Consider the following 22224-nt stretch of genomic DNA (forward strand, 5'->3'; position numbering starts at 1 on the left):
GACTGTCCCAATATTCAGGCAATGGACGTGCTGCTGAGTCAGGAATGGACTCTGACAGCCACCCTGCTTCAGTCCAGCCGCTCTGAGTAGGAGCAGTTTTAGGGCAGCGGCATTGACAGCACATGCAAAACTTAGTGGAGAATAGAAGACACAGCAAAGAAGGAATAAATGAAACAGCAACTTTTTTTTCCAACCCATGCACATACGCGAAACAAACATTTTTCCTTCTTGCAAGTTGATATTGCCCAAAAGATAAAAGACGTGTTTGTGGCTATGCATATTTAGAACAACCACGGCATTTCTGAAAGGACTTTAAAAGAGGACATGCATTTTTAAAACTGATAGTCTGGGCATCCACAAACTGCAAAAACCTATAAACTCAAAGAAGCTATACACATACACCCATATATGTTTTTGCATGTGGGTGGTATTCTGCATAAATGACTGTCAACTTAAAATGCCATTCTCTAATTTATATGCAAATTCTACCTCTGGTAAAATAAAAACATATTTTAAGCAGCTTATAGTGCCAACACATTATTCCCATGAATGATTCCTAGTAAACTATTTATGCCAACTGTAGGGCTTTTTTTTTTTTTTATGATTTATTGGATGGTGAACGAAACCACTTAAACTAGTGTTGTCTGTATGAATCAGTAATTTTCATGTTTCTAATTAAAATGTAAACAGCGTAATGAAGACATCAAGTTTTTAAGCAAATGTCTCTTGCAGTGCCACTTGGGGTATGGTAATTACTGGAGCAGATCTATGGATGCTCCTGAATCCTCTGCAAGTCCAGATTAAAAGCATTACTGCTAAACCTGGATGTTTACACAAGGGAACTGTGTACTCTAACCCATTCCCAGCTTGCTAAAAAATGCACATTGGCCCTACCTTTAAAAAGTGGTCATTAAGAAAAATCAAAATGGAAAATAACAAATTAGGTGATTTCTATTTAAAATGTCGATTATAAAACATTTACTAGCAATCAAAACACTGGAACCAGATCCACTAAGATTTGATTTCCTGCCATTTGTTTCTTCAGGAAAAAAAGAGAAAAGAAAACAGCAGCCAAGGAAAACAGCAACCAAACAATTTCTACCTTAAATTTACAGAGCCGGGATCTGATTCAGGGGCGGGTGAAGAAGTTGAATCCAGTTTGAAAGAAGACGTTAGTTTCCAAGATTTATTTTCTTTAAATAAGCTTACAATGCAAAAAAAAAAAAAATAGCAAAATATAAAAAGTAATAATATATAATCCATGGAGGTGTGTCATTTTCCCATATGCTCAAGAATGTAAGGTTTTTTTCATTTTTTATTCAACATTTATTTTTTTACTAAAATTATCAAAATTTATCCTAAAGGAAGTGACCTCTTACATGTAATGAAAAAAAAGCACATTACTTATTCTGCTTACAACTGTTAACTCAACTTCTGTCTGAAGCCTGTTTTTTCCTAGTTGTCCATTTGCTTTGCATATTTACCACTCAACATTTGAATAGTTCTTTTTTTTAAAAAAAGTATAATTCTTTACCACCTCTCTCTATAAGTACCCTTTAGAACTAATGTAGCCACACTTGGATTGAGTGGTGATAGCTGAAATTTGCAATGGCAGGAAAAGTCTAAGATTGTATGATAAAAGGACTCTCCTTTTCTCCCTCACCCTCATGGCCACCCCACCTTGGGTACTCAAAGCCTACAGACTGACTGAAATGACCAACATTCATATTATTTTTTACATAAATGCTAGACAAGTATGTTGCTGAGGCCAGCTGTGGGACTGAGAATGGATAAGAAATATGTGTACATGCAGGGGTGAGTGAGGTAGAGAAAGAGAACAATTTTTGCACTGTATGATTTGTTACTGAAGTAAGCAAACAAATAAGTTTACATCTACCATCCTGAGGCCAGGAAGAATATTTCATTCTAAAACTGTGTTCGCTACTTTTCCATCTGAAAATACATAAGCTTTGGGTTTTTTTGTTTTTCTTGTTTTTTTTTCTAAGTCAGACATAGAGACCTAGTATTTTGGGATGATGTAGGGGTGGGATGTGGAGAGAGGATTTGCAAATGGCATATTTTGGTAATGTTTAAAAATTTTTAAGCACCTCTGGGGGTTTTCAGAGGGAAGGAAAGCTGATTAAATGAGGCCAAGTGTTTTGTTGGCTTAAGGGTGATATCATAGTTGCATTCAATATCAGAAGTGTTGCAAGTATAGGCATCATTTCTATTCACTTTATGCCAGAAAGGTAAACACTGGATTGCATTGTGGATTAAAACAATAAGAAATCCCTTTCCTCTCAGGCTTTCAAGGCCGTGTTAATCGGGTGTAATTTTTAATGAACACTAGCTGCTTGGTGCTCATTCAAGACATTTCATTAGAAGGTTATTCATTTAAAAATCAACGTTTCAACCATATCAAACTGTAACCTTTCTTGAAATGTAAATGAATGGTTTAAATGAGAAGATTAATAAAGAAGGGATGTTCCAATTCCAAGCATGGCATGCTATGTATTTTTAAATTTGTCTATGCCAGATGCTGTCAGTCAGAACAAAAAACTGTCCAAGCAGACAATCTGTGCGTCTGAATGTTGATCATGTTGGAAAGTACAGGGGGGAGGGGGAGGGAGTGTGTCAAGGATTCATGGTCCTTCATCTTTGCAGTAGAGCAAACACGTCTCTCAGTATAGCGACAGACAGCTGCTTCCACTTTCTAATGTGCCCTAACTTAGATCACTGAAAGAATTGTCAGCACTCAGAGAAACACACAAAGATAACACAGCCAGCTGCCATGGAGGGGAAAACAGCACAGCTCAGAAGAAATGGGATTTGTTCCATTTGCGTGATGCTGCCTCCCCTGGGCCCCTTTCTTTCAAATCCAAAGCACAAAAGACAACACTTAACATATTTGCTTAAAGATGACAACCTCATGTTGATTTCATTTGGATGTAACAGTGTCAGGATTACAGATATAAGAATATATTATATCTGTAACAGAGACTGACAAATGTACCCATCAGTGGAACTGTCTGATTCATCTGCTTATACAGCCATTTTACCATCCCAAGGGTGCCATCTAAGTAGTAACTTTAGAAGACTGAAGGTCTAATTTTATTACACCACATTTCAACCTACTAAACAATATTATTTCTAAAATAGATCATTTTTATTGGAAGTCTCCCTGATGAAAAATCCAGTAGACACCAGAGAATTTATGAACTGTATGGGTCCTTTGAACTCAATATACTGCCCATTTTAAACAACTTTTCTTGCTGCATAGCAAAATTCCAGTATCAAATAAGTGAAAGTTACAGAGAGAGAATATGTATATTTTGAGTATATAAGTATCTTGGTGTATATTTATTTATCCATTTATAAGGATAAAGACCCTGATTGTAGATTATATGGATAACTGTAAAATCAGGCTTTAACTGGTCTATTTGAATAAATTCTTTTTAATCACTTGCTTCTATTTCATAAATCATCCCTCAATACAGCATCCGTATTTCAATAGTGACTGTAGGAATAATCACTTCCTGTCAATGCCTTTTGATGTATACTCAATCTGATTTCCAATTAAGCTATTTTTTGGGAAGAGGATAAAACAAAATAATGACTTAAAACTATTTTGGCTAACTATTAGTCCTCATGTCTGGCTAAGGAAATCATGCTTCTGGTGTGTGCCTCCACACTTCCATGAATATTTGTTATATATGGTTTTATGAAGTGTAACTTCATTTTTTAAACAAATGAATTTAGAATGATGTGACTGAATTCATTTAGTTACATCTATACTACTCTGACTTTCTTGATTGAAATTATGGGGGCAAGAATCAAGACACAAGGAAGAAAGTGGGAAGGAACAGTCATGTTCTTCACATATACGCTATACACACAGACACACACAGACACACACACAGACACACACACAGACACACCCACAGGCATAAATTTTTGTGTACACTCAGCCCCACAGCCCAACCACTTGACTTTCCATAATGAAATGCTGGCTCCCTATGTTCCTTCTTTGTCCAAAGGAACATGCTAGTGCTTGTTGCTATTTACTGCCAACACTATGATTCACTCATTTTGTTGTGTTTTATAAAATAGAGTTAACTGCTATATGTGAAATTTCTGCACAGCAGATGGTTACCAATCATTATTTTCCATTTGTTTAGTTTCTAGTAGGAAGAAAAACTCTGGGGTAGTGATGCAAAGAACAGCCTGCATGATAGCCCAACCAGTGCCAGAAGATGCATTAAAACAGAAAAAACACAATCATGTTTATCACATAGTATATAAGATTAAATATTATTTTGAGGAATGGAGGGAGGTTATCCCTATCCCCTTCCATAAAGGAAAATGCCATTTGAATAATTTATTATTTCTTAGTGTAAAATCCTCTAAAATTTAGCTCCTATATTTTAAAAGTGATCAAAGTTTCTAGAAGCAACTCATTATAACCATTAATGTTTGTCATCACTCACAATGAAATCACGGTTTTTTGCCTGTAAGTGGCCCAGTTGTCCAACAGAAAATAGGAAATAGGAGCCATTTGTGGACAAGTGCACATGCACAGAAAATTAAGCTGTAAATATCTGAACTGGGTTATTATTGGAATCTGGAAACATCTGGGGCTACAGAACAAGCCAAGCCCCATTTCCACAATGCCCAGGTAATTGCGTAAATGATTTATACCTTACTGTTTCTGTTAAAAATGTCTTTAAAGAGAAACATTTGTAGGCTTGGTTCAGCAATAAAAACTAGTATCTGATTTCACTTGGACAAAATCTTGTGAAAGATGTTACATTTCTTCAAGGACATATGCAAGACTGAACTAAAACCTGGACAAAGACTGAGGGCTAAAAGAAGGTGCGGCCATCCACCCCAAGAAAATAATCATATTATGCAAATGAATGTTGAGTGGTGTATTTTTGATTTGCTTCCATTCTAAACAGAAGTATCCACTAAGAAGCATTCTTTTCATGCACAGATGACGAATATATTCAATCCATTTTACAGCTAACTGTATTTCAATATCCACTTTCAATTTCAGTTTTAATTTCTCATAAATCTTACTTACTGAGAGCTCAACTGAATGACATACCAAACCTAATCCATAAGGGATAGGTGCCACCTCTCAAAGAGACTTAGACCACTTAGATAAGAATTAGAAGGGAGATCTAAATTAGTTCACTTAGATGATGTCTGTATGGAGCTACCACTTGGCCCATTCTCTCTCTCTCTCTCTCTCTCTCTCTCTCTCTCACACACACACACACACACACACACACACACACACACACACACTGACATTTAATTGTGTTTACCTGAAAAAAATGTCGTTTTAGTTCAGATTTTAAGGCAAGAGGACAAATACAGTTTCATATACTTGTGAGAATTGGCATGAGCAGACATAACTAAAATTTCAATTATTAACTGCTGTAAACTATGCATATGGGATTAAAAAATAAAAATAAAATAAATTATTTACTGCTGACTTTTAACCATGGCTCATACTTTGTTGCCACCAGTTTATATTTCTACTCTCTCAGAGGCATCTTCCAACTTTCCTCTATGAAATGGCTAGAGGAAAAATGGTTGGCATTTTAGGTGCAAAGAATCCTCATGGATAATTTTACTCATTTCATTTAAAACCCCACAACTTCCTGACGATAAATCAAGTAGAATTTTAGGGTTGTATCTTTTATCTTCCCTTGATTTAGTTTGGTTGTTAGCCAGCTACTATTAGAAAGTTTTAAAATTCATAGTCTTTACTCTCTGTGGATTTGAATTTAAATTTTATCAGTTTTAACTTGCTTGAAATTTATTGAATGTTCTTCAGAAAACCAGAACTGAATGAACAAAGGAACTAGACACATGGGTCTTCACTGTTGTTGTCAAACTGCATAAATGTTTTTTCTACTTTAATCATATTGTTTCATAGTCTTTATTACTCTACCCGCAATCTACCACTCTTATCGCCAAACCTCTTTGCTGAAGATGCAATGCTTTTAATGCAATTAACTAAGCAACATTTGTCTCTGTTCCTCACTTGAGGGCATGACAGTGGGGTGTAATTGTACAGGTTCAACAACCAGCAGTGCAAATAGTTTCTTCTACACAGAGTGTATGAGACCAACCTAGATTTCAAAATGAAGAGAAGACAGCACCTAGAACTTCTCAGCTCTGAAGAGCCCAAATTAGAAGGAAACCAGTGAGCTTTTAGCAAAGGGTATAGGTTTCCTTAAGAAAGCTAGAGTTTTAAAAGACTAACACGTTGAGTTTTTGTTTTTTTCTGGGTTCTTTCATGAAGCAATGTGAACGGGTGCTTTTCTCTGTTACACTGTTAGGGTTAAAGACACAAAATGTGAAATGGGAACCTTGTAAAGTAGTTAACTGACTCATTAAAACCTCAACATTTGATCAAATTGAGTTTCTCTTAGAAACAATTTTAATGTTCTTTGTTGTAACACTAGTTGACAGATTTGAGAAAGAAACTGGACCTTCCCTAAGCACATAAACCCAACTGGTAAAGTGACTGAACTGCCAGAAGACAGGGGTCACTGGATGGACTCCAGCTAAATTCTTTACTGCCCAGTGTTTAGTACAAAATAAATTAATAGTGTCAGACACTAAACAGAACAAAACATAACCAATTAAAATGTTAACCAAAGACATTTACAAACTACAGAGTCACTGAAAGTTATCATATGAAGAAAGTTTATAGTCATTTTCTATTTTCGTATCTCTGGATAGGAGGGCATTTTAATTATTTTTATTAAAGATACATCATAATGTTATTTTTTAAATCCCACAAAACATGGATTTCTAGCAACTTTGACTTCAGGTTATAACAAATAGTATCAAATAACTATACATATTTAATTTTCCCCTTGTATACTTTTGGTCAAAAAGATCTGAGTGAATAGAATCATAAAATATTAGAGACTTCCAGACCAACTTCTTGCTATCATGAGGTTGATGGACAGTTGGTTATTCAGACTTTGTTTGAGCATCGGAAATTAGCAGCATGATAGGCATTTCTTTCGATTCATCTCTTCTCTAAAAAAAATAGGAATTGTATAAATTTTATCCTGGATGTACTTGAAACAGATTTCTTTGGGAATAGGATGGTATTTGGAGTGATAAGATGTGAAATGCAAAGTAGCTGATCTATAATTGGTAAAACTTTCAATGACTCTGTAGTTTAATATTATTTGTTATAGCCTACAAACAACATAGCTAGAGATTCATGCTTTGTGGAATTTTAAAAATAGCATTATAATGTTTCTTTAATAAAAATAATTTAAATGTCTTCCTATCTAGAAATGTGAAATGGGAACTTCTTTTCAGGTTTATAATTACAAAACTATTTTTCTGGGTTATAAAATCTCTCTTTGGTAATTACATAATGGATGCAGAAATTCAATTTTTAAAATGAAGTATGCAATTTTAATGGATTTGTTCTTTAAATATTTTCAAGGGCAACTTCTAATTTTTTTAAAGTAAGATTAGTGAGAGATTAACAGAGACAGGTCTCCACCACTTTTTATCAGTTTAATCCATCAAACATATACTGAACACCTATCCCATGTCTTACACTGTACACACGTTTAAGTGATTAAAAATAAAAATGACTTTGATGTGTCTGCTCTCAAGAAATTCATAATTTCATAAAGGAGAAAATCTACAGTGGGAAAAATATGACATCAATGATCAAAAGGAAGTGTTTAGGTAATATTAAGTAGATGTCAAAATTAATCCCTATTTGACTTACTCAATTAAGTCTTCACAGATGATACAATTTTGACCTGACATTAGTATCCAGGTAAGATTTCAAGAGGTGGAAAAAGGTAGCACAAAGAAGATGAACAAAGACTAGATGAAATAGAAGAGGGAATTGCTTCCAGTTTGATGAAGATTCCATTTTCAGACTGATCTAACTCATGTTTTTTTTATTCATACTAGTTGTTCAGGGGGGGTTGTTGTGAATTTTCCAAATATGCATAGAATATACCCAGGTTTGGTTCATTCTCCCCATTATTCCTTCTCCTCATTGCCCTCCCCCCTCTTAAAATGGATTAATCATAAATCATATTTTTTAAAAGGATTTATGGTTCTTCTCTCCACTGCTTAAGTCAATCTGACTATCAGTCTATTTAAATCTCTAAGAGAGGAAAAGCATTAGCTAACTAAAACTCAACAACTCTCAAGATATTAGAATTGCTGACACTTTCACTTACAACCAATTAGTAAGCATATTTCATGAATGGTTACCATCCTTCTGAAGGGCTGGAAAAAGTGATAAATGGTCCTTGAGCATCCTTTATTGTTTCTAAGAAAATTTCTTGAGCTTCTTTAAGAGAAACAGAAATCTTTTTCATCAACCATCATCCATGCAAGCTAGACCATGGCAAAGCAGTTATGGATTATACAAAGCTGTAAGGCACCCTCACCACCACTGGATTATCTCTCCTTTTATAAAAAAGAATTAGGGAATCTGAGTGACTTACTTAAGGTAACAAATATCATAGACTGGGCTTCTGATGACACATTTCCTCATTATTATCACTTTTTGAGACCCTCTTAAGTGGCAATGTTCTTCCTCTGTTAGATGGAACCTAGAACAGATGTTGAACCATCTCTAGTCACCTGGGAGCATAGAAAAAAGGTCATCTCCCCAAACTTCCATTTAACGGGAATGGGGTTGGACACAGAGATAAGTTTTAAAATTTAGTTTTAGTTTCTTTGGGTTGTTTATCTGTTTGCTTGTTTTGTTTGTTTTGAGACAGCACCTTGCTATGTAGCCCAGGCTGGCCTCAACTCAAACTTTCTGCCTCATTCCCTTGAGTGCCAGGATTACAGGCACGTTTGAGGGCTTTTCTTTATTTGTTTGTTTGTGCATTTGCTTTTTGGTTATGAGTTTAATATAGGTATAAAATATATCATCAAATTTTGATGAAAATCAAATTATACATTTACTTCAATGATTTGAACTTTTGTATGGCAATAAATACTTTAGCTTCCAAAAGAAGCCCTACCTCAATCCCTGGTGGAGTTTTTCTAAAGTCCACTTGTGGTCTAAGCAAATTCAGGCTATTTTGGGAGATAAAAAGATTCTAAGACAATATTAATAGCTTTTTGGGCTTATAAGTTTTATACTTTTGCAAATTATGAGCAGATAAAAGGGTAATAGTTCATTTGGGTGAATCACAAATTATTCAGAATTTGATATAATATCAGATTTTTTAAGGGAGATTATAATTTGTTTCTATTATAGGGATGCATGCTATTTAATGTGCACTGGTCAATATTCATAATAAGTGATCAGTTTTTACACATAATTATATTATGATTTAATTTACTTTACTACAATATCATTTTTAGCAACAGCCACATGAAAAAAATCTTTACTCTTAGAATTGCCGCAACGACTTTCCCTAATGTCTTTCCCTTTTAGCCATTTCCCCTACTCCTACATCCATCAAGGACAGTGCATCCATGGGACAAATGCATCTTTACTCTGTCCCCACTACACACTCTAACACCTCTTAATTAATTCAGACTACCTCCTCATGATCTAAATACCACATACTGGTGGCTCAAGGGAAATTTGATTTTCCAGATGATCAAGTAATAACCAGCCTTGCAGATAAGTTTAAAAAGAAAAATTTAGCTTTTCAAAAGCATACACAGGTAAGTGGTAAGTTTAGAGTCCAACAGTAGGAGGTAGGCTAAGGTAGCAAGGTTTTTGGTAGTATGTAAATATCAAAATGAGTAGAAAAACTTTTCCCCTATCACTAAGTAAAGGATATCTGCAGAGCTGATTGTTAGAAAATGTGGAAAAATATCTTTAAAAATATATTAGGTTTACTTGTGCATTACAAGTCACAAGTGCAACACCTTCCATATGGTAGCTTAGTGATAGTGCCAATTTAGTAGGGTAGATTTCTAGGAAATATGATTACAATGTGATAAAATTGTGGATTTTACTTATCATTATAAACAGACTTATATTGAATGCTGTCTGCCCTCCCTGCATTACTTTAAAAATAAACAGTATGAAATAGTTACTCCATAAGGTCTTTTACTTTGATGCTAAACAGACTAAAACAAGATGAAAAGCAAAAACAAAAACCATGCACTAAGCCAGTACAGTCACTCATTAAGGGACTTATTAAAGAGCAAAACACAATAAAGAACTTTAAAAATTGGTGCTTTTCTAATACTCCATTTAAATATTATTGGTACTGATTTCACACCTATATCCTTAAAAACCCAAGAGATTCTTTCTGCATATGCATAGAATTGCTTCTTTCTGAAGAGATACTAGTTCAGAATAAACATGTATTTCTGAATAAAATACTACTATCTTAACATAAATGAGTAAATTCGAGTCAATAATTGATTGATTGGTATTCTTAAAACACATTTTTTAAATTAGGGAATCTTTATAGTATTTGTGTTACATTTAAAATCTTCCTGGAGAAAGTGCGCACACACTGTTCATACAGGCATATAAAATTACAAGGCTGATAATATTTTCTCCTCCAGGTTTGTAAACAGGATTTGGGCCATTTAACGTCCTAATGTCTATATTTTGGTCATATCAGTATTCCCCCTCCACCCACCCTCAGTTTTTCTTAATCTTCTGAGTAATGCAAATGAAAATCTCTCTTAAAAAGAGAACTTTGCACTAACTATTGGCAAAGGATAACATGGTAGGCTTGGGCAAAGAGGGACTAAGACCCACATCTTTTGTGAGTAGTGTCTAAAACTGACTCCAGATTTGTGAGTTAAGGACAAAAAGTCAGTTTTAATATGGATGTGCTTTAAAAAGTAAAAATGGCTATTATTTTTAACAAGTTACATACTGGGCATTATTCTTTAGAAATGAGTCATAAAATGTCTTTTGAAGTACTTAAAGCCATGAATATGTTCTACTCTTTTACCTCTGCTTGACTGTAATTTTTCATTTGCCAGGAAAGGGTGTATTTTCTAACTAACCCTGTTAACCTAATTACTCATAAAAAAATACCAAAAGTTTCCCTGACATCAATACCTTCAAAAGGAAATGTATCTGTACATATGCACAAAGGCAAATTTCATTTAGATAATCAAAAGTGTAATTTTTATTTAAAAGATTCCCTTACATATATGTAATTCCTAGCAGTGAAGTTTATCAAAAACATTTAAAGTTTGTAAGCAGGTCTACTCTAGTAATATCCTCATTTCTTCATCCATACTTTTATATTCAAAAGTATTAGACATTAAGCATAAAAGAATAACAGTAGTCTGTTTATTTAACAGTATTTGTTTGAACTTAAAATAGGGATTATAATGAAAATGCCTTCAATATTAAGGAAACCTTTTTACTCTACCCAGAATAATTATCTTGTAAGATTAAAATCAGTGAATCGTATCTAATTAAAATATATAATTTAGCATCACTGAAATATATGATCTAACAGAAAGTGTTCAGTCCTAACTTCAATTTGAAGTAGAAAAAGATAAGTGAATACGGGGAAGATAAAACAACTATTTTTTCCATAATAATGCACCATATTGCCACATTAATTAAACCAAACTTCTGACTTAATTATTTTTCAAGCCAAATATTTCAGACAAAAATATAACATATGAAAGGATAGAAGTAAATTAAGAAAAGGGCCATAATTGAAATTATATTACATAATTTGTAGGTAGAACATTTAAAAGTATGGATTTGACTGAAAATATTTCAGATTTGCAATGCCTTTAATGCAAAAAACTCCTAAACTGTGTGATGAAGTGTTAATTAAACTGGGCACTGTTACACCAGTTTTTTCCCAGCTTTCTTCCATTTAAGTGCATATCAATTTAGAGAGCAGCCCCTTGTTATTACACAGGGCAAAGAATTTTTCTTCTTAGTTCTTACATGTAACATTTCTTACCACAAAGTCTAACAAGGCATTCAAAATAAGTTCACTTTTTTTCTTCCTCAAAAATATCTTTAAAACCTTCACTTCCAGCCCAGTCTTGGATTACATAAAAGAATAGTTACTTTCCCCCATTCTTTGATATTTCCCTTCCTGGAAGAGTCATCTGATGTGAGAACTATCTTTTGAAAATAAATGGTGTAACTTCAAGTGCACTGAGATCCGTACTTGCTGGACATTTCAACCTATCTCAGTTTTGATTTGAAAAGCTGCTTGAATTCAAAATTTAGTTTTAGGTATATTAATACAAAGCTTAATTTTATTGGGAAATATATTGGGAAACAACAATGCTTATGTTTTGTCCACCCATTGAATAGAATGTTCAAACCAAAGACAGAAAAAGAGTCACAGGTGGTCACTAAAGGTCAGGAGATAGAGATTATTTTAATACAAGTGAAGAAGGTAAATTTATGATTTCAAAATAATATACTGAAAAGTTAGTGTTACTGCATGTTACTTTTTGTCTTTAACACAGCTGTCACCACATGTTTATATAGTTGCAATGCTATTTCTAATGTCAAAACACTGATGCTATCATAACAAAGTAATCATCTTATGTTTGCCTTGTTTCCATGACTGTCACTCAATAAGCTATGCTTTTGTTTTTGTTTAATAGTCGGGACTTTATACATATTTAGATAATTTAAGATTTCTATATTAAAAAAGTTATTTTACCTGTGCCTCAATCTTAGGATGGGGTAGAATTGACAACCAAGAATCTCCCAGGCTCTTTTTACAAATCCCACAGAAATGATTCCACCCTAATTACTCTGTGCTTGGAGAATAAGTATTTGCCTATGTACATGTGTATGAACAATTAAAAAACACAATGATCCTTTAAGAACATTTGTATAAAATTCATGGAATATATCAGACACAGTCAACATGAGATTAAGGCAGATGTTTCAGGAACGAGTTCAATGACAGAAAGAGTGGGAGATAGCCAATGACCCATTTTTTCCATTAGTTCTCTTAAACAACTCCCATTAGTATCTCTTTTAGTAAAGGCATGTAGAATAACTGTAATAAAGTCAGTCTGCACATAGGAAACCCAGTGATTCCCCAAGGTTGGCTCTTCACGAAAGTTTGCAGGTGGTGAGGGCAGATCTAACTAGCCTCATTGCCCTGAGACCTGTATGGACACAGAGGATCCAACACGCAGAAGGACCTTCCATTTGGTTGAATGCTTTTTGTGGCTGTCTTGAAATAACTGATCATTTTTAACAAGGAGCCTCAAATTTTAATTTTGCAGCAGGCCCCAGTAATTGTGTACCTGCTCCAAGTTGAAGGTGGCATTATTTGTTGATGGAAAGAAAAGAAAGTCAAAGAATTAGCAAAGAGTTTACTGTGAAATCTAGAAACTCATGACTTTACATTACACTGTCTTTTAAATTTTATTTTGACTGTTTCCATGAATAATATTTTCTCCTGAACCAATGCATGAAAGTAGAGGTCACTAGTTACCAGATGAGTTATGCTCATACATGTATGACATTTAATTGTCAGTTATTCAAAAAGCATCCAATTGACAGAAGGCAAACATAAATTGAATGAGGAAAAACAAAAAAGACTTCTATCTTCGGTAGGCAAAGTAAAATGCAGTTTCTGTTCTCTTGCCAGCAATATATTCACAACTGGATTAGAAAAAATATATAAATTATCAGTAGAAATCAAACCTCATAGGAAAGAAACTGAGCAAAGCAATTCAACATTAAGACATTGTGAAAAAGAAAAACCCTTTATGATTAATCATATATTGATAAATTATATATGACTGATCACTTTTAGTAAGAACTACTCAAACCATGAAAATGAGAATAAAATCCTAAGAAGCAAATTTTCCATGACCATAAAGAAATACTTCCTAAAAAAGATTTCTTTTTTAAGCTGAGTTGCAGGATAAAAAAAAGTTTAACCTTGGGCATTCATATAATAAATCATGCATTCTACTTTTAGGATGTATCAGTTTAAAAAATGATTGGGAGCAGTGATACTATAAATGCTATGCCAAAGTCATAGTAGCTAAAATATGAGCAAACATATCCATTTATACATATATTTAACATAAATACATCTGAATTGGAATTCTCCTTTGAATTTACAGCTTCTGATACACTCTGAAACAACAGCCCACCATATGCAATGTTAAGCAAAGTGTCAATATTCAAATAACAAGACAACAAGCAGATTTGTTGCATAAAATATGTAAATATTATTAACAGAAAATGCCATATGATAGCTCATGTTTTAGTGGCTTCTGATCACCTATCTTTTTTGCCTTCACAGTCTTAGCTAAGGCTATGCTTGTCAACAGGTACCATAGGGATGCATTGTACTGGGGCAGAATAGACCAGTCACCTGTGGCGTTGCCCAAAGGAAACATAGCATACCCACCTGCTTTCGATTTGCTTCCAATTTATAAGTACACTTTATTTTGACCATATTCTTGTCTGTTCCTTATTTCTAATACCTGCATTTCTTTTACTGAACTGTATGCCACAACTCTAATTGCCATTTAAATGACAACACCAAAATATACCAAAAGAACGAATATTCAACAATCATATCAAAGCAGCTACCAGAAGTTAAATGCAAAACGTATACATAAAAATTCAAGATTAGAAAAACAGGAAGAAAATGACAAAATTCAACCATGAAAAATATTTGCTAAACAGGCTATTTATTTGCAGTCTTGCAAAAAAATCTTTAAATAAATAAAACTTAGGTATAATCCTAGTGTGTGTATATGTGAAATAATTTTTGAATTTTCAAGTGTTATCCTAAAATAGTTTCTAAGCTCAATTGATTAATGAATCATTAACTTTTTAATATCTCCAAGAGAGAAATAATCATATTAAGTTTTTTAAATTGAGGGAAAACTTGCATTTTCTTTACCACTTGTTACTCTAATTTATCAATGACTCCAAGAAAAGAAGATACGCTGATTAATCAAGTCTTATCAAGCAGTAATATAGTCACTATTTCCATAATTGTCTGCACAAAAATTTCCCCCAATCAAAAAATTATAAACCAATTTAAATCCCTGGTAATTAAATTTACTAACTCAACAACAATGAGCATGATACTTTATAAAAGTAGTATATGAAATCTGTACTCAGTAATAAAGTGTTCAAAGGTAAAACAACATAATTTCTACTAAACTAAGGTTCTAAGAACAAACCAGAAAGTTCAAAACATAAAAGTCGACCATTGTTTCAAGTACACCTAATAATTCTGCAGATTTTCAACCATTAAAAGTGATTACTTAATTAGGCAATCATTCAAGGCATCCAAACACACAACAGAAACAGGGAAGTGTTAACATAGCTCTTCTTTACCCTGAGATGAAAAGTCTGAAAAATACTGCATTCTCAAACTTTCTGGATCTGCCTCTGTCATAATCGAAGCAAGATACTAAGTTCTAAGATGTGACAACCTGGAGCACAGGGAAAAAAGGAATTTACCAATAATGAAATTATTCATTTGTCTTTTCAGAAGGCTTATTATTTTAAACCACTTTAGAAATGGCAAGTAATAATACAAATTGTCCCTACAGATTCTTGGAAATACTATTTCTTTTCTCCCCTCTGGTCACACTGTTTATTGTCTAAAAGTAATTAATGAAATATATGCTCTTATATATGTCTATAACAAATATCTGTGTACAAAATGGTTTCAAAGTTCCTAACATGAGTATAAACAACAAGAAAAATTCTATTTATGGAAAAAAATAGTACAGGAAACTCAGCTGCAGTAATCTTAAATATAACTAAAGAAAAAATATGTGTTTCCACTCAGAAGATATCATAGATAGTTTTAAGAATCTTAAATTCAGTAGAGTCAAGAGAAAAATAAATTCTGGTTTCAAAAAAAATATTTCTTAAAATAGTTCCAAAGAGACCCAATAAACTGTCTTTTTAGGAGAAAAGAAAAGAAAGTCAACTTACACGTACAGCTTCCAAACAGAAGTCTTACTCTCTTCCAGGAAACAACAATGAGATTTTATTACCCTGCTATGATTCTTTCATTTCAGACATGATTAATTAGCAAGTATTACACTCCTCAAAACTCCCACTACACTCTTCCCTGCTTATTTAACAGACCTACATGAAATAACAAGTAGCCACCAGTAGTCTAAGTCAAGCATCCAAAAACTCTATTCCAAACAGTATGTTTCTTTCATGTCGTTACTTCCAAAAATAAAGCTGATTGCTTTTAACCAATTTCACAAAATTTTTTGAAAAAACTTGGTGATTTCCGTAAGAATATCTTTTAATTTTTGAACAATGCAAGCACCATATTTGGTATTCAGGAATATATGGCATGTTTAATCAGATACCTCTATTTTTAAACTAAAATTCCAAAGGACTTGTGAGTTTATGTTGTTTGATAACCATCCACATACACAATTAATAAACAATAGCGATGATGTGTGTAAGCATGTTTGAGGACATAATTTTTATGGGAAAAATGTTCCTTTCACAAGTAAAGCTAATTTGTTTCAAATAAAATGAAGCTAAGAAATAAGAGTAAAGAAGAGAACTCTACAATTTAGATGAATGAAAAACTCTCTTTTCATATTCTTTCAAATTCTCTTTAGAAATAATTTTCCTTTTGAATAATCCATTTTCATATTAACTTTATATTAACTATGAAGCCAGTCACAACTGGAGGTATTATAAATGTATATTTAACAATCATCAATTTATAAAGCCTGGGATTCCCCTCACCTACGCACCCCCAACCTCTTAACTGTGATGGCTAGAAAACTTCACACATAGTACAATAATAATAAATAGATCTAGTTGATTCCAGGAATCATTTTTTAAAAACCTATACTGGTCAAAATATTTTCACTTTTTTTCTGTTATATTTACGATCAAAAACATCAAAGCAGCTTCCACCTCAGACCTAACTTTTAGAGGATCAATGTGACAAGGTTGTCCCTGATAGATGTTTCTCTTGATAAATGACTTGTTCAAAAGAGACATTGTAGCTTTCATTTCCTGATCACAACACACTTTTAATTTGCAACAGCAGAGCTGCCACAGTGTGAGCACTTGCCCACTTTCTAGTCTTTTAGGATTGTAGCTCTGGTTCCTTCAGGCCACACATTTGAGACAAATAAAAATCTAAAAATAATCAGAGTACTAGAATTAGAAAATAGGAGCCACTAATGTCATTTTATACAAATACGCTAGTAACTACTTTATGTGTGTGTATGTATGTGCAGGAGTGTAGCCATACACACACCCCAATTCTAGCATAAGACAACAAGACTCCTCATGAACAACATTTGCGCATCGGGTATTTAAACACAAGTAGAAAAAAATCATGTGACTATTATTTAATAGCAAAAAAAGAATTGAGGAGAACAATCTGTACACTTAAATATGCTATTAAATGTCATGAATTATATAATTGCTATACTTGCATGTTTCTTACATACCATTGTAATGATTATTATTACTAGTACCCAGAAATCATATTTAAGTATCAATACGGTGAACAGTCAAACCATCCAATTTCTGCTCTCAGCACATTGTCCGAGCTCCGATTTAAAATTTATAAATGTAATATCCTCCTCATCACAGGCAGCAGCCCAATCTGCTCTGAATATATATTACAGCTTTAACATCACAGAGGGAAATCGCCCATCTGGCAATCCCATTCGCTCCAACAGCTCCGGGGGAAAAAAAGCTGTGCTCTCTCCTCCTTAAAACATTTCTCAGGGCAAATTATGTGCATCTAAAATAAACAGTCTTCTTATTGATCGCTTCAAAGTCAACAAGTTCCAAATGCAAAATTCAATCAAATCCTTCCTATCGTGTAAGAGCGGTGTGTGTTTAGCTCTATAGTCACCAGAGTCCAACCAGAAGTGTATGTCGCGCAATGGGTCTTGAAGTCCCTTTCCTTGCATTCACATTCGTGTTAGGAGAGAGCAGTGGCCAGGCCACACTACAGATGCCTGGCAGCTTTGCCCCTTGTTATTTTTTTCTTTCATACTCTCCTTCCTTCTTTCACTCTTTTCAGAATAAATTCATAGTGGTAGGGTAAATATAACAATAACAAAAAATACTTTAAAGTGGACATATCCTTTGGTTATGCAAAAATACTTTAACATCTTTTTGTTGTTGTTGTTGTTCCCTCTTAGTCTTAATTGAATATCACAAAGTGTACACACAGGACCGCCACAAGAGCTATTGAAAACCCTCTCTCACTCAATTTAACTGACCTTTTTTTTTTTATTGTAAAGAAAGAGGAAAGAGCAATTTCAAATGAAGTTAATTTCAGTGCCTGATTATTTAATTCTGTCACAGGTTAAAAGTAAAACGCGCTGACAGGCAGACAAGTGAATGGGAAGGGGAAAAAATTTGCCACTGTTCCTTGTAAGATATTAAGGACTTTGAACAAACAAAATATATATTTTATTTTCATGTAAAAGATATGCCTTCACTCACTCATACAAAAATAAAAAAAAAAGAAAGAAACGCACACATAAAGACCTGATTACCCCATAAAGTGCAATCATCAAGAGAGCAGATAGTCAAACTGCATTAATAGGTTGAGAAAAAAAAGAAAAAAGACATTTTCACCTAGTCCTGTGTGTGCACATACATATACTTTCATTAGTTAGCAATCTTTTCGCACACTCCCACCCTCTCCCCTCTTCACCCAGCCCCTACTCCCAAAAAAATAACCCACACTGAGTTTAACTAATTTACATACCACTTGACTTCTGCCCGTTATATAGTGCATTACTAGTTACATGCAACTTCAGGATTACAGCTAAAACTGATAAAGTGGATTCAAGTAATACATTAATTGAAACTGAAATATATAAACAAGTGATAGCAAAAGCATAAAAGCATGGTGACAAACTACAATAAACATATATAATATATATTTTAAAGGAATTATATATCATGAACATCTGATTCCCAAGCAGTCTTCAATGGTTCTATCATGCGATTTAATTTGTCTTTCCTATTTAGATGCAAAGGAAGTAAATTCCAAAACTGACATACCATAAACACTGGTGCTACTGATCATTTCTTGCTGGCAGCACAAAAAGCTGAATTGGATTTCTCACAAGCAGGAATTCCAAAGGTTGCTTTTCATTAAAGCCACTTTTCCTCTCAGCTATCAAATGTCACTGCCTTGAAACGTGGGCCCTTTCGTCAGGTATTCATTTAACCTACATGCATATAATTAAGGGGGAAAGCAACATCAACAAAAAGGGGATCTCAGATCACAGGAGAAGAAAGAAAGGAAAAAAAAAGCACATGACCAGGAATGCAAGTCCATGTCAATTTCACTCACTCCCATTGAAACTAACAAGAGCTCCGGGGAGGACGGTAATAGGATCAGTGGATTGTATATACCATTAAATTATACATCTTTCTCTCCCGTTCCTTGCCAACAATACGCCCACCACGCTGTACCCCCTCCAAGATGATGTGCTTACATTTTTCTGCAACAGATCTTCTGACATTTTTCTCCTTCCCCCAGCCACGAGATTGTAATTTAGCCTCAACTTTTTGTGTGTGTGCAAGATTCTTATTTACACTTCTTATTTACTTAGAAGTTAGTTCCCGAAGAAAGTCTAGCCCCACCCTATGGCTCCGCGTTCTTATTTTTTTTTTAATTTTTGAAGTAAAAAGATAGTAGTAAGTAAGCCCAGTATAACGAAAAATGAGATTCTTACAATCGCGAACTCTTAATCCCGCACTATTGTTACCATGATTAAGCAGCAAAAATATGCATTATAATGTTTCAGGGCTACTTTGTAGGGAGAAATTAGACAGCAGGTTGGCGTACAGAATAGAAACGAATGCAAATCAAATTTAATGTTTACGGCACAACTCGAAGATCGCTTTTTATGGCAGGTCTTGGGTCTGTTTATATTTTTTAAGAAATAAGCGAAAACAAAACAAATTTAAACAGATGTTAGGAAAACTACGAAGCTCCTCTTACCTGAACGTGCGGAGCGAGAACCGATAGGTTAGCGCAGCATCGATCAGATGTGTTTGCTGATGAATGGAAGCTAGGGTTAAGTGAAGGTGCCTATGATTTGAAATCATTCCAAGTTTTTGAAGGGAAGACGGACTGCAGCCTCTGCCATGTTGGAATTTCAAACCCAAAACAGCTGCTTGGAAGGAGCCAGCATGCCAGAGGCTGAGCGCAGGCGCAGAGCGCCGCCGAGCCAAATTCAAATCACTTTCACACTAAGAGCCAAAGATCAGTTTTCAAAGGAGAGAGGGAGAAAGAGAGTGCGGCTGCCGAGAGGGAGCGAGAACGGGAGGCAGTGGCGAGAGGCGGGCAGTGGAGAGAGACGGGCAGCGGGAGGACCGGGAGGGAGAGGGAGAGGCGCACGGAGCCCGCGGAGCTGGAGGGGGAGAAAGAGAGGCGGGAGGCGAGCGGGCGGGCGAGCGAGCTCGAGACGCGCCAGAGATTCATGGGCAGGGAGGGCTCAATGGCCGCGCCGCGCCGGCCGCCGGCCGCTCGGGTCATGTTACACGGCCGGGGCCGCGGCGGCCGCCCAGCCTCCCCGACGCGCTCGCGCGGCCCGGAGGGGGCCCCGGGGTCATGATCGCGCGCGCGGGGGACTCGGAGCTCGCGCTGCGCTCACCCTGGCGCAGCCCAGCCTGAGGACGCAAGCCGTGCTCCAGGGGACCGGGCCTCTTCCCACGCGTGACCAGCCAGCCTGTGCGCTCCCTTGGCCAGCCTCGCAGGGCCGGGACGCGGCCGCGCCGCTCCCTGGCCTGCTGGCCCCTCCCTGCCGGCTCCGGCCCTCTGGACAGCTGCGGCCCGGTCACCCTTCCCCAGTCCTCTCCAGACTCCGTGGACCAGACAAGATCTAGCCCTGAGAGCCAGGACCTCAGCGCTCCCTCCCCTGGGCCCCCAGCACCCGCCAGAAAATGACTTTATCTGCCGAGAAGAGGCAACTTCAGGAGGAAAATCTGCATTAACCCAATTCTCCTCTCCCGCCTCCCTATGAATAAATAAAATTCTAAGTGTCTAGGTGTGCGGTCCCCTCTCGAGCTCCCTGGCTCCCCTCCCTACCTCCCCCAGGCGGCTCGGGCAGGGGAAAGCAGCGCCCCAGGGCCCTCGGTGCGGACTGCTAGGGCGCAGGCATAGACACTAGGCTTCTGCTTTCCCAGCCCCCTCTATGGAGCAATCTGGGGACCCAAGAGTGGGAAGAGAGTAGGGGCTTTGTGGTGCTGGGAGCTGAGGAAGAATGAAATGTGCAGTTGAGTGTGTTGCTCGCATCCCAGGGAGCAATGCTGTGCTGATTGTCTGTTGCTGAGATAGCCTTTTGTTCGGAACATAAGGTTTAAGAAACACACACACGTTTTCTGGGGTCTCTTGTTAGATGTAAATGTGCTGCAACCAGACGCTTACTATGCAGTGTAAGCTCAGTTGGTTTACTAATCACCCCGCCCCACCCCCAAACAATCAGGATCATTTGAATGGGGACCTCATTCAGACTTCGAGGCTGAGTATTGCCTTCAACCTATTTCATTCTAGACTAGCCAACCATCCAACTGAGATAATAAAGCAAACAATAACATTTGATCATGATGTCTACGAGATAATGTGCCCGGCAAAGTTCTTTAGGAATTGTAATGAGAACGAGAGTGGGTTGGGTAATAATTTCTCTTCATTTTCATTAAATATGACTTTAATAGATAAATGGTGAGTTTATACTTTGGCCTGGTGGACATCCAGTCTGCAATACTTCAACTAAGCTAAAACTGAAAAAAGAGGAATAATATATTTGACCAGCAGGCCAACAGGCTGAAAATGTTACCTTTAAAGGTTGAACCGAAAATGTACTTGTTAAGGAAGGACCCTCCTCATAACTGTTGGTATTCCCCAGCTTCTCTGCCGTAGCTTTAATAGGCTAAATTCCAGCTTTCCACGTGCTGAAATGCAGCTCTTAAAATATACCAAACATAAACTTTGAAATTAACTTCACTTTCCTTTTGTGATTTTCTTACATTTGAATAGACTCATTTAGCTAACACAATGAGAAAGAAAAATTAGTTTAGCTAAATCGAGGCAGATGACAGGATTTAAAGACAAAAAAAGTGATTGGAGATCTTAACAAATATTTCTAAGGAATAAAATTTTTATTTAGAATGAATTCGACCTTTCTGCACGATTTTTAAAACTAGGCTTCGAAATAAAACAGAAGAAATCTATTCTACTGAAACAGAGAACACTGAATCCCCTTTAG

General features: G+C 35.7%; 1 protein-coding gene across 5 annotated transcripts in view; it reads right to left on the bottom strand.

Moving 5' to 3' along the window:
• The window catches only part of Fign (fidgetin, microtubule severing factor), a 376464-nt gene extending 355615 nt beyond the window's left edge, over positions 1–20849 (bottom strand). For 2 of the 5 annotated variants that reach the window (XR_012447224.1, XR_012447225.1), the window contains exons 1-2: positions 19959–20417; positions 19010–19179 (exon numbers count right to left, since the gene is read on the bottom strand). Coding sequence is in view for 1 of the 5 variants with exons in the window: in XM_074070971.1 (XP_073927072.1) it covers positions 19010–19034 (25 nt within the window). In the remaining 4 variants the exon portion in view is untranslated. Of the gene's footprint in view, positions 1–19009; positions 19180–19958; positions 20418–20613 lie in introns of those variants that run through there. The other 3 variants (XM_074070971.1, XM_074070974.1, XM_074070972.1) reach the window with 3 other exon arrangements.
• Between the last annotated feature and the right edge of the window lie 1375 nt (positions 20850–22224).

The sequence above is a fragment of the Castor canadensis genome, chromosome 4, assembly GCF_047511655.1.
Source record: "Castor canadensis chromosome 4, mCasCan1.hap1v2, whole genome shotgun sequence".
Classification (NCBI taxonomy): domain Eukaryota; kingdom Metazoa; phylum Chordata; class Mammalia; order Rodentia; family Castoridae; genus Castor; species Castor canadensis.